The following is a 13,272-nucleotide window of genomic DNA, read 5'->3' on the forward strand; positions in this document are numbered from 1 at the left end:
GTTAGCTTATGACCGTACTCAGTATAATTTTGAGTTATGTGCAAGAAGGCCTAACTCAAAGTTAAACATAAACACCACATTGATGTCAGTGTGGAAAATCCTGAAAAGTTTTATGTGAAAAGGTGAGAGTTATGTGCATAACTCAAGATAGTATCTGGTTGTCTATGCCCACTTTGAGAGTGTTTGGTGTAGAGTACTGTATTCTAGCATACATACCGCACACTTCTCCACCTTCCCGGCGTTGCTGGCCCATTTCACTAGGGCAAGGAGACGCACAAACAGCTGTCTGGTCCGACTGGAAAACTGGACAATCTCGATTTTTCTGTTAGAAACAGTAGAAAATACAGGCAAAATTAGATGTCACATACAACAACATTCCTAATTTGACAAGTCAATTTCATCATTGAGTACACCCAGTGAAACAAGAGACGAGCATACCTTTCCATGTCTGTTTTTCTGGGAAGACTGCAAGAAAGACAGAAACAGTATTGGTAACTTTCAGGTATTACGTAATTTTACCACAATTTATGAAATCACTATGAAAATGAAGGAATCTCAACTAATAAATACCCATTGCATTGAACGGGGTCTAGTCATGACTTACAGTTCACCCAACAGGGTGATTTCATGGTAGGTCCTCTGCAGGAGAAACTCAATCAGCAGGCTCAGCCGGACCCCTTGGGTGGCCGGGGGTCCGGGAGGTGGCGGCTGGGTGACCGAGGTGGGACCCCCGATAGGGACCAGTTGCCCATCTGATCCAATCTGCACCGGAGCCATTTTAAAATAACGCAAGCTCCACGGATGGAGACCGAAAAAATGTAAAACTATCGACTCGCAATAACTTTGAACTGGTACCAATCTTACACGTATTCTACACCATTTCGCGCAAAATAGTTATTTAGTAGGGGCTCGGCGACTTCGCCCCATAAAAAAGTCGCAAATACCCGCGTTTTAATTGCTTATTACAGACAAGATTCAATGCTGTTCAACCGCCATCTTTGCAGTCTGACGGGAAGTGATCACGGTTTGGTGGAAAGGAAGACCCGGATACGGATTTTAAAGAAACAATATAAGGAGTCGCTCGTAAGAGTATACTCTGCTGTTCCAAGATCAGTATTCATTCACTAGATTTGTCAATTAGGTTAGACCATAAACAATCAAACTGGCCGCAGATCAGCGCCTGTGTTTTCGTGAGCGATAATTAAGGTATTTTGATTGTTTATAATATGCCCTGTCATTTCGTATGGGATACTGTGCATGACATTTTAGTAAGATAGATCATATAACAGATACACCTTATTTGTCCCAGAGGAGAACACAGAAAAAACAAAATACAGGACAAAACAAATAGACACACACTTGGTATAAATGTTAGATATTTGATGATTGATGTGTATTGTCCCTATAAAATAAATGTAATAAATGAAAAATAAATGAAATAAAAGTTATGTATATGTGATGCAATTCATTTAAATTAATTGGCTGGTGATAAAGAAAAGCATGACAAGACATGGATTATGTTGGCAGTGGCAGGGTCAGTGGTAAAGGTATTAGGGTTGAATTCTGATTTGAATAACTGCTGAATCCTCAATTCCCAGAGGCAGGAAACAGGAATGACTTTTCCATTCCCTTCCATTTCATTTTCACAGGATGATACATAGCTTTATGATACATGGCTGATACATGGCTGCAAATGACATGGCAATCAAAACATTAACACAATCTAACTGTGAAACAAGATAATCATAAACAAATGTGTTTATTTCCAAAACGCTACATCCACAAATGTTTCAACTTTCTGTGTTTTTTTGTCTTCAGAAACGATTTCTTATGGGTACCTTCATGTGTGTGTAATATATTACTGTTCTCAGAATCTTTATTAATTGATTTTAATGGTGAATTAAAATGTGGGGGTTTTTGCAAAACGCTATATAGTCAAGTCCATAAATATTTGGACATTGACCAAGTTAGCATTTTAGCTGTCTACCACAGCATATTGGAGCTCAAATTAAATAATGAATATGAGCTGGAAGTGCAGACTTTCAGGTTTAATTTTAAGATATTTACAGTTGAAATCAGAAGTTAGCAAAATACATTTAAACTCAGTTTCACAATTCCTGACACTTAATCCTAGTAAAAATACTGTTTTAGGTCAGTTAGGATCACCACTTTATTTTAAGTATATGAAATGTCAGAATAATAGTGGAGAGAATGATTTATTTCAGATTGTATTGTTTTCCATCACACTCCCAGTGGGTCAGAAGTTTACATACACTCAATTAGTATTTGGTAGCATTGCCTTTAAATTGTTTAACTTGGGTCAAACGTTTTGGGTAGCCTTCCACAAGCGTACCACTTACCACAATAAGTTGTGTGAGTTTGGGCCCATTCCTCCTGACAGAGCCGAGTCAGGTTTGTAGGCCTCCTTGCTAGCACGCGCTTGTTCAGCTCTGACCACAAATGTTCTATAGGCTTGAGGTCAGGACGTTGTGATGGCTACTCCAATATCTTGACATTGTTGTCCTTAAGCCATTTTGCCACAACTTTGTAAGTATGCTTGGGGTCATCGTCCATTTGGAAAACCCATTTGCGACCAAGCTTTAACTTCTTGACTGATGTCTTGAGATGTTGCTTCAATATATCCACATAATTTTACTTCCTCACGATGCCATCTATTTTGTGAAGTGCACCAGTCCCTCCTGTAGCAAAGCACCCCCACAACATGATGCTGCCACCCCCGTGCTTCACGGTTGGGATGGTGTTCTTCGGCTTGCAAGCCTCCCCCTTTTTCCTCCAAACATAACGATGGTCATTATGGCCAAACAGTTCTATTTTTGTTTCATCAGACCAGAGGACATTTCTCCAAAAAGTACAATCTTTGTCCCCATGTGCAGTTGCAAACCGTAATGTGGCTTTTTTATGGCAGTTTTGGAGTGGTGTTTATACTTGCGTACTATTGTTTGTACAGATGAACGTGGCACCTTCAGGCATTTGGAAATTGCTCCCAAGGATGAACCAGACTTGTGGAGGTCTACAATGTTTTTTCTGAGGTCTTGGCTGATTTCTTTTGATTTTACCATGGTGTCAAGCAAAGAGGCACTAAGTTTGAAGGTAGGCCTTGAAATACATCCACAAGTACACCTCCAATTGACTCAAATTATGTCAATTAGCCTATCACAATCTTCTAAAGCCATGACATGATTTTCTGGAATTTTCCAAGCTGTTTAAAGGCACTTAGTGTACGTGAACTTCTGACCCACTGGAATTGTGATACAATTAATTATAAGTGTAATAATCTTTCTGTTAACAATTGTTGGAAAAATTACCTGTGTAATGCACAAAGTAGATGTCCTAACTGAATTGCCAAAACTATAGTTTGTTAACAAGAAATTTGTGGAGTGGTTAAAAAATTGAGTTTTAATGACTCCAACCTAAGTGTATGTAAACATTCTGACTTCAACTTCAACATTGTAGGAATTACAGCACATTTTATTTGTAATCTCCCCTTTTTAAGGGACCAACAGTAATGGGACAATTGGCTGCTCAGTTGTTCCATGACCAGGTGTGTATCATTCCCTCATTAGTTAATTTAAAAGTAAGCAGTTACAAGGTCTAGAGTTGATTTCAAGTGTGGCATTTGCAATCTGTTGCTGTTAACCCTCAACAAGAAGTCCGAAGAGCTGTCAGTGAAACAAGCCATCATTAGGCTGAAAAATATAAACAAACCCATCAGAGAGATAGCAAAAACATTGTATGTGGCCAAATCAACTATTTGATACCTACTAAAAATGGACATAGTGTTTTGGAAATAAACTAACTATCAAAGTCTCTTATTGCATTACATGGCTGCCTTGTCTGGAAAAGTGACAAAGCTCTGGGGAGAACAGAGAAAGCAGATTATGGTCAGATTATGGATTTACCAGATTGCTTCACCTACTTGTAGATTTCAAGAACTACTGTGCCCTGGCTGACATTTCAACCCCATGACAAAGGACAGGCATGAGGGTCGATGCACAAAGGAGGAGATAAAGGGAAAGTGCTGGAACACACAAACAATTATCCACACACACAGCTGTAGAGGGAAAATGTGTGTGCAGGGGTTAATCCCGCTCTAGCCGCTGGACTATGGCTGTCCAGTGAGTCAGCAGTTGAGTGCTTTCTCTAGCTGTTGTCTCCCAACAGTAGTTCATAGTTCATTCATTCATGCTGTGCAGGTCTCTGATCCTAACCAAAGGTAATTGTACACTGGACTTCAAGTCTTTGAGTATTTCCTTTCATCTTCTTCTACAATGAACAAAAACGCAACATGTAAAGTGTTGGTCCCATGTTTCATGAGCTGAAATGAAAGATCACAGAAATGTTCCACACGCACAAAAAGCTTATTTCTCTCAAATATTGTGCACAAATTTGTTTACATCCCTGTTAGTGAGCATTTATCCTTTGCATAGATAATCCATCCACCTGACAAGTGTTGCATATCAAGAAGTTGGTGCTGGGGACAACAAAAGGCCACTGTAAAATGTGCAGTTTTGTCACACAACAAAATGTCTCAAGTTTTGAGGGAATGTGCAATTGGCATGCTGACTGCAGGAATGTCCACCAGAGCTGTTGCCAGATAATTTAATGTTAATTTATCTATCACAAGCCGCCTCCAACGTCGTTTTAGTGAATTTTGCAGGACGTCCAACCGGCCTCACAACCGCAGAGTTCGTGTATGGCGGTGTGTGAGCGAGCGGTTTGCTGATGTCAACGTTGTGAACAGAGTGCCCATAGCGGTGGTGGGGTTATGATGTGGGCAGGCATAAGCTATAAGACAACAAACACAATTGCATTTTATCAATGACAACTTCAATGCACAGAGATATTGTGACGAGATCCTGAGGCCCATTGTCGTGCCATTCATCTGCCGCCATCACCTCATGTTTCATGGAAGACCCCATGTCACAAGGATCTGTACACAATTTCTGGAAGCAAAAAATGTTCCAGTTTTTTCATGCCTGCATACTTACCAGACATGTCACCCATTGAGCTTGTCTGGGATGCTCTGGATTGACGTGTACGACAGAGTGTTCAAGTTCCCGCCAATATCCAGCAACCTCGCATAGCCATTGAAGAGGGGGACAACATTCCACAGGCCACAATCAACAGCCTGATCAATTCTATGTGAAGGAGATGTGTCGCGCTGCATGAGGCAAATGGTGGTCACACCAGACACGGACTGGTTTTATGATCTACGCCCTAGGTACTGTATCTATGACCAACAGATGCATATCTGTTTTCCCATGAATGTGAAATTCATAGATTAGGGCCTAATTGATTTAAATTGACTGATTTCATTATATGAACTGTAACCTAGGGATCTTCAGCAATTTAGAGGGGCTCAATACATCAAGCAAATGAGGTGAACACTATCTAAACATTTGCCTTTTTCACACAGAGTGAGAGACAAAGTTTAGTAACCTGACCCCTCCTCATCTGTCTATGAGCTGATGTACCAGCATCCTCCTCACATTCTGCAGATACGTGTTGGAAGGGCTAGCCCTCTTGTTGCCAGATGATTCCAGGGGCAGCGGGACCCCTTGGCCCTTCCCAAGAGTGGTTGCCAGAAGATAACGAACCTACCTTTATGACTGTTTACACTGAACTGCACTGAGGTTGGAATGCAATCATGGTTACATTAAGACACTGTGGAGTTGGAACGAGATATGGGTAAGAAAATGTACCTCAATGCAGGGGTGGGATATGCCACTGGACTCCACATTTTACCTTTATCCACCTTGCTCTACCGAGAAGATTTAAATACTGCTAGTTTCCCCAGAAAACTGAGCTTTTCGTCCTCACGCTAACGAGCAGTAGCCACAGCAGCAAATATGGAATGGCACGTCATGTTGAACAACAAAGGAGCTGATTAGCTGACACTGCCATTACAAACGGTGTCTTAATGTAACCATGATTGCGTTCCAACCTCAGTGCAACACAGTATAGTAAATAGTATAGTAAATAGTAAAAAATAGTAAAGGTAGGTTTGGTATCTTCTGGCACCCACTCTTGGGAAGGGCCAAGGGGACCCGCTGCCCCTGGAAGGGGACACCTTTTGGGGGCCTTGTTCAAATTAAAATAATTGTTTCATTGAAGAATGCATTGATTTCACTAATCATGTCAGATCAGTAATCACCCACATGAAAGAATAAAGGAAGGGATGTATTTCAAAGTGTCCTACTGGTATTTGAACAGAGCCTTAGTTTTTACTCCTTGGGCCAATTGAAATGTCTTATTAGCCTAATAATTCACAATTTATGATAGATCATATTCATCTCTGACCAATTCATATATTTTCAATGTCCGCTGATTTTTGTTGTTGAATATCTGACCAACAGACTCAACAACAGATCCATGACAGTAGGAGGCGATATATAGGCCTACAAAACCCCTTTTTGGTTCAACAAGCGTTAGGGTTTAAATAAAATCCTGGATAAGCGAATCCAACATCGGGGTTAGAGTCAACCATCTACATTGTATGGATTTTTGACCATTCAGCACGGGTTCCATTTGCAAAGTGATTCTACACAGAGGAGCTAGTAGTTGGCTCGCTAACTAATGTTGACGGTTGGAGTTCGGCATCTGTTTTCACCAGCGACGTTGTTCAGGGCTGTGCTTCCGCCATGTTGAAGCGGCTCTCTGCTAGCAGCAAGTTGTGACTGACTGGCTAGGACCGACTAGATCGAGTCGGGGGGGCTGCTACCGCGCTGGTGACGCAGGAAAAACACCCAAGATATGACCAAAAAACAGGCTATTCTAACAGACAGTTGAGCTTATTATGAAATTGCAGTATATAGGACACATTTATGTCATAAACCACGACACAATCGTCAAGGCTGGAGTAGTTCGTGAATAGAGAAGTCCTATCAAATTCCTGGTAAGTTGTTAGCAGCTAGTTTGCTAGCTAACTTAGCTTGCGCTCTTAACAGTGTCAACTGGTGTAGTGTGGGTATGGCAGTAACATTAGCTAGCTATTTCTTTTGTTTGAAATGTTATTGTACTGAAATACATTGATACACGTCTTTAATCATTGAAAAATTTAACTTGGATTGGAAACATACTACGTTAGTTGGTTCTGGCAGAAGGTAGCTAACGTTGGCTAGCTAGTTAGCCAAGTTTACTGACTCACCCACTGCCAGAGCAGGGAAAACGGGTCTTCAATGTGGAGTTAGCTAGTTTAGCGATCAAAATAGTTAACTTTGTTCAAAGCCGGGTCGATATCAGCCAGATCATGTTCGTTTGCTTACTAGTTAGTTGACGTTTAAGTTATCTATGTAATGGCAGGCGTTTCCTCACCCTGAACCCGAATGTCTGAGTTTTAATATGGTTTAATCGTGAAATGTCGCAGTGACATAAGATAGCTCACCAAGGCAACATTGACAAGTTAACGTTAGCTAGTACCGCATAAAATTATTTCTCTATAGACTTGGTTGCGTGGCCTACTCCAAAACAACCACAGTAGCTAACGTTAGCTACAACCTACAGTTAGCTCAGCTAGCTAGCTCACGTTATCGCGTTAGCTAACTTGCCCCTTCTCTGCTGAATGTAAATGTTTCTTAACGAGCAGTTCGTAATGTGTCTGTACATCTAGCCAGATATCTAGCTACCTATACGTACCAAAGAGAACTTGCATCAACGGTTAGTTAACGCTAGTTGGTCAGGCCAAAGGCCCGGAAAACTGCGATTGGAAACTAGGCCTTCAAGGGGCAGTTCGCACTGCGATATCAGGCTTTCTGTAAGTCATATTAGCCGTAAAGAGTGTTGTTAGCTTCCTAATTTAGCTAGCTGTGTTTTACCAAAGTTTTCGATTTGCGTTGTTTAAAGATATGCCATTTTTTACTTAAGAATAAGATATTTATTTTCTTTATGAATCAACTCATATCAGAGCCAACCTAACGCTAGCTAGATAAGTTGACATGTTGATCGTGTTCTAAGTATTTTATGTGTCTAGATAGCTAGCTAGCAAAGATGAAGAAGCATAATCATGGACGTGTAGGGTCAATTGTGATATTTATTTGTATAACTTGTAAACGAGTGCGTCAACAAGCTTATCAATTACTGGTCAGCGTCCTTGAAAAAGTATAGTTATACTACATATCCAGTGATTGTTTTTCGTAGCTAGTGATCTTACCATAAGGACGGAAGACATACATGGCTAATCAGCTAGCTAACTAGATCAGTAGCATTTATTTATTTATTTGTTACCTCCAATGTCATCATGGACATAGCTAATATCCGAGTTTGATTTAGGAGTAGACTGTCAGTTTGACCATTACTGTCTTGTCTTGGCCCATGTCATCCGTGATATAGCTGTAGTTAATGGCCCATTTCATAACATGGCATAGCCAGCCAGTGATGTTTAGAGTGCTAGCTAGCCCGACAGGCCTCAACAGCATTTCTGTGTTATTAGCCTTCCAGTGAGAGACTGAAGGATGTTTAACAGAGGATGACCACCGTGTCTAACAATGCCATTCAGTATGGTTTCATTTTCAATACATAGTTACTGATTGAAATGAATGGTAATCCAATACATAATGTTGTTTTGAGCTGGGCTTTCTAGGCTAGGAAATATATTTTAGTAGAAGCAGTTTAATGGTATGTTTCTGACGTCAGTGGCCACCTGCAGAAAGCACAGGAAATGTTTCAGTATCCTCAAAATGTCCTTACTGTCTGGGCTGACAGCTGTGTGCTCCTGGCTCTCATTTGTGCCACTGCTTGCTATACATAAGTTGCAACTTGTCACTCCTATCTTGAAGAGATTTTGGCAATTTAGCCCATTTTTCATCTTAGCCAATTTAGCCCATTTTTCATCTTAGTCAGATGAACTCATGGATACTATTTTTATGTCTCTGCGTGCAGATTGAAGGAAGTTGTAGGTAGTTTTGCAACCCGTTACTATCTAGCGTTGGTGTAATGACTAAATCTACAGCAACCTCTTGTGTCTAGTGCCAATTTTAGAATTTATCCTACCATTTCTACTGATCTGCATGCCAGTTATGATATGTGCAGTACAACTAATTGTCTATTGAATGTCTAATTGCCCAGAAACGGGAGAATTCCATAGCTTGTTAAACAGAGGAGCTTTCTATTAGCACCACAGAGCTCAACTATAGGCCTCCCTACATTAGATTTTTAAAATTTAACTAGGCAAGTCAGTTCAGAACAAATTTTTATTTACAATGACGGCCAAACCCGGACGATTCTGGGCCAATTGTGCGCCGCCCTTTGGGACTCTCAATCACGGCCGGATGTGATACACCCTGGATTTGAACCAGGGACTGTAGTGACGCCTCTTGCACTGAGATGCAGTGTCTTAGACTGCTCGGGAGCCCAGATGAGCAAAGCCGCACCAAGGCTCTGTCCAAGGTGTTGAATCCAGCGTGGTCTTCACTCCTTTAAAATGCATTTATAGATCTTTGTATTGTACTTCCTGATTTTCTCCATTGTTTGGTCGAGTTTGTTTGGCATGCATCCTTGATGATTGTAAGCAATTCCTTTGATGTTATGCCTCTTCATGCATTATGTATATTTGCCTGAAATATGCTGTTGTGGCTAGCAGTGTTAATGCAATGGTCATTTTGATATCTACATTTGAAGTTGGCCTTATTTTGACTTGATGGCCTGAATTTAGTGGCTTTAATATGTTTAGTGTCTTGATTTCTGGACAATATTCCTTTGCGTTTTCATCAAGATGGATTCATCATTTCGTTGTTATGCGACTCTTCCTTGCCGTTTTCAATTGCATTTATCAGACATTTCAATTGTTTTTCTATGGACATTTTGTTACAACACTTGGAAAAGTGAGTTATACGTCTGTTAATGTGTATAAATTGAACCTCATTACTTGCATTTTTGTAGAACCGTTCCATTAAAGCAGGCTACAGAACTAAAAGGCTGAATAATAAATGTGATTTAAAAATAACAATTTATTGCAAAATACAAGGTTCAGTTCACAAAAATGACAGATTACTGTTAGGTCTACCAACAGCCCTAAACATAACTGAATGTAATAAAAATGGATTTATTTCCGTATTATCAAGTCCATATATGCTGCTGAGAATCGTAGCCTACTCCGTCTCCTGTCTCCCCAGTCTCTTATTCCAAATCCTCTGCAACACACACACACACACGTTCACATTACTACTTACTGAAATTTACTGCCATGAACATCACAAGCTTATAATTTTGTACTGAAAATCCCATATTACCGATTTAAATTATTATTTTTTTTGTATTTTTTTTAAGTGTGTTTCTTGTCTCTGCTTTCCATTGCTGAGCCACATATCTGCGCCATATTTGGAGACTTAGCTGCACACAGGCTTCCGAGTGGTCTGTTGTCAGCCGGCTGCGTGAAGGGATCGACTTAATGTGTGAAAAGATATGTTCACAAAGATATATGGATCCAAATACTGAAAGCATTACACATGCAACCTTCTGCAGACTGTCATCTTTCACTGGCAGGCTCTCCCAACAGTGGATAATGGAGGCCCCTTGGTTTCTCTGTCTTCATGTTCATTGTGCAGCGCTGTGAATTTTGATGACCAAAGGGAGGTTGCCTTGAGCTAGAACAGCTGCATTTCAGAGTCCTCGGTCCCTATACACTGAAACACAGACAGACCCAAGTTGCTCTCCTCAAAGTTCTCTGGCTTCATCAAAAAATATATTGCATGAAAATCGGACAGAGAACTCGGACTTCAGCACCCCCTTGTAGAGCATCCCCATGTACTGATAGTGTGCCGCGTTGACCGCCCTTTGATTTGCTTGAAGTAGCGGAACGTTCCACTTTGAATATCCCGTAAGTAGACGTCTAGCTTGGCAGGGAATGCCTTACGTGCATGGAACAGATCCAGTACTGTCTGGCCTGCACCCTGCAGGCACAGGTTGAGCTCATTGAGGTGACCTGTTATGTCAGTGAGAAACACATTTTACAAGCCAATCCTCATCCTCAAGCTCTGGGTAGTTTTAGCCCTTTTTGTAGCCAGAAAGGCTTCAACTGTATCCAAACACTCCACGAACCGTTCCAGAACCTTCCCTCCACTTAACCACCTGAGACTGCAGTGGAGAGGCAAGTCTTTGTGGATTTGTTCAAGCTCTTCCAGCAGTGACTGACACTGTGACATATGAGCGAGCAACAAGGGAATTGACCATTTTAATTACAGTAGCCATTACAGTACCTAAATCGGAATTTGAAATCTTGGAACACAGATTCTCTTGGTGAATGATAGTGAAATTTAACCACAGGGTGGCCAATCATATCTTCAATCAGCTTTACAAATCCTGTTTCCCCACCATAGCGGGGGCACAGTTAGTTGTAATAGTGAATATGTTCTTAATATTGACACATCTCCTCAAAATGACCCGTGAAGGCTTTTTTTGCTACACCTTCCCCTTTAGTGTTACCATGTATGGGTTTTTAGACAAAGCAGCTACTTGCGTACCTGCTCTGTCACGGTATCTTGCAACAATTACCAGATGTGTAATGTCATTCACATCCACACTCATCAAGAGCCACGCTAAACACAGGTGCATCTTTTAACTCTACAGTTTGCAACTCCTTTACCTTTTCAGCTATTTTGAGAACATGCCTTTCAACAGTTCTGGCAGACACGTGCATGTCTTATCTTTGAGAAGATTGTGTCTGTTAGGCAATCCTTCAAATAAAGCCTGTCAACTACTGAGGAAAGCCTCCTTGATATATTCCCCATCAATAAATGGTTCCTTGTTTAGCAATGCACTGCACAATTTTTTAAATATATTTTTTTACTTTTGTCAACACAGTGCCTTGCTTTTCTTACCTGGGCACGGACCTCTTGATTCCTTCTGCCTGGTCCGCATGTCTCGTTTCAAAATGCAATGTGCACTTGATGTCTGACAAACAGCAGTTTTACAACAGAGAGCAAACAGCCTGGCCCTGAAGTAAAAGGAATCGGAGGCAATAAACGAGTGGACGTTTGCCTTATTTTTCTTTGCTGATGACATTTTGTGCCCTGAACTTAAAAAATGAAATTAAAATTAAGGTTTGCTAGCTGTTAGCCATGTGAAAACTATTCTCATCTTCAGTGCCGCCTATATCATTTAATTATTTGTATTATTTTGGGGGGGTGGGATGGGGTGACTTGCCAAGCATTGGCGTGCCAAGGCAAATACCCTCGTGTGCCTTATGTTGCTGACCCCTGGTCTACAGGAACAGACAGCATGCTAGTTGTTCCCATGACTGGAAGTCAACATGAACTGTTCCCATAGACTTCCAGTCATTGCGCTAACCCTAGTTAGCAATTGCTTTAACACTAGTTGGCAACTTAGAACTGTAAAAATACATTGAATCCATGAGTTAATCTGACTCTGGGTAAATCGAAAAAAGGGACCGGAATGCCAAAATCTCACACTGTCCCTTTTAAAGGGTGTCTTGGCATAAAATGCACAAAAAATGTAAATATATTTTTTGGGGGATGTTGTCTATGATTTAGCAGGGGTCGCCTTTATGAAGGAAAAATCATGTTAGAATACATGATCAAACCCTCATGTTCCAATACTTGTGTGGATTGGATTTCCAGTCATATTGTCTATCTTTGCCAGGCAGGACTGGTGTCGTCCCTGTGTTCAGGAGGATGCAACATACTGGACTTTGCAGATCGAAATGCCATGAATAGATAATCAGACATGATTCAGTATTTGACATGTCAAAGAAAGGCATGTCTGTCTATTCTAATCAATATATTTATATTTGAGTTGTGCCAGACTGAGCACTAGCCAGTGCCCAGGCTTCCAGCTGGGCGGAGAGGACCGAGAGAGTAAACAATACTCATCATTATGGCTCATGGCCTTATGTGTCCTCTGGAGCTGTGGCTGGCCTTTGTTGGCTCATACAGGGTGAGTGTTTGTGGTTATAAACCAGATTGTACGGTCCAGCTGGAGGGAGAATAAAAGTTATGGAGATAGACATTCTATGAACTTGAAGCTATGATAAAGTTATGTCTTTTTGTAGGCTGGTTATTGAAATTATATTTGTCTGCAGTTTGGCTTCATTTTTGAGGAAGTTTATTTTGATTTGCGAAGTGGTTGAGCAGGTCTCCCAAAGACAGAGGAAAAAAGGCGTATCTCGTCCAGACGTTCTGTGCTGGTCTGGAACAGAATCGTAAAGGCGTCATTCAGTGTCATTTCAGCAGAAATCATTTCTGTAGTTAGAAACATAAGATTAGCATTCCTGAAATATGAAATATAATTTGATCTCTG

General features: G+C 40.8%; 2 protein-coding genes across 9 annotated transcripts in view; one reads left to right on the forward strand and one right to left on the reverse strand.

The window, feature by feature from the left end:
- Positions 1-1,039, reverse strand: part of med14 (mediator complex subunit 14) — a 39,706-nt gene extending 38,667 nt beyond the window's left edge. For both annotated transcript variants that reach the window (XM_036958656.1, XM_036958655.1), the window contains exons 1-3: positions 605-1,039; positions 439-465; positions 217-322 (exon numbers count right to left, since the gene is read on the reverse strand). In XM_036958656.1, coding sequence (XP_036814551.1) covers positions 217-322; positions 439-465; positions 605-777 — 306 coding nt within the window. In that variant the 5' untranslated portion in view covers positions 778-1,039. The remainder of the gene's footprint in view (positions 1-216; positions 323-438; positions 466-604) is intronic.
- A 5,400-nt stretch (positions 1,040-6,439) lies between these two features.
- The window catches only part of usp9 (ubiquitin specific peptidase 9), a 78,254-nt gene continuing 71,421 nt past the window's right edge, over positions 6,440-13,272 (forward strand). For 6 of the 7 annotated variants that reach the window (XM_036958659.1, XM_036958660.1, XM_036958662.1 and 3 more), the window contains exon 1: positions 6,441-6,916. The gene's annotated coding sequence lies outside the window, so the exon portion shown is untranslated. Of the gene's footprint in view, positions 6,917-13,272 lie in introns of all 7 variants that reach the window. The other variant, XM_036958661.1, reaches the window with a different exon arrangement.

This window comes from Oncorhynchus mykiss, chromosome 22 (genome assembly GCF_013265735.2).
Source record: "Oncorhynchus mykiss isolate Arlee chromosome 22, USDA_OmykA_1.1, whole genome shotgun sequence".
NCBI lineage: Eukaryota > Metazoa > Chordata > Actinopteri > Salmoniformes > Salmonidae > Oncorhynchus > Oncorhynchus mykiss.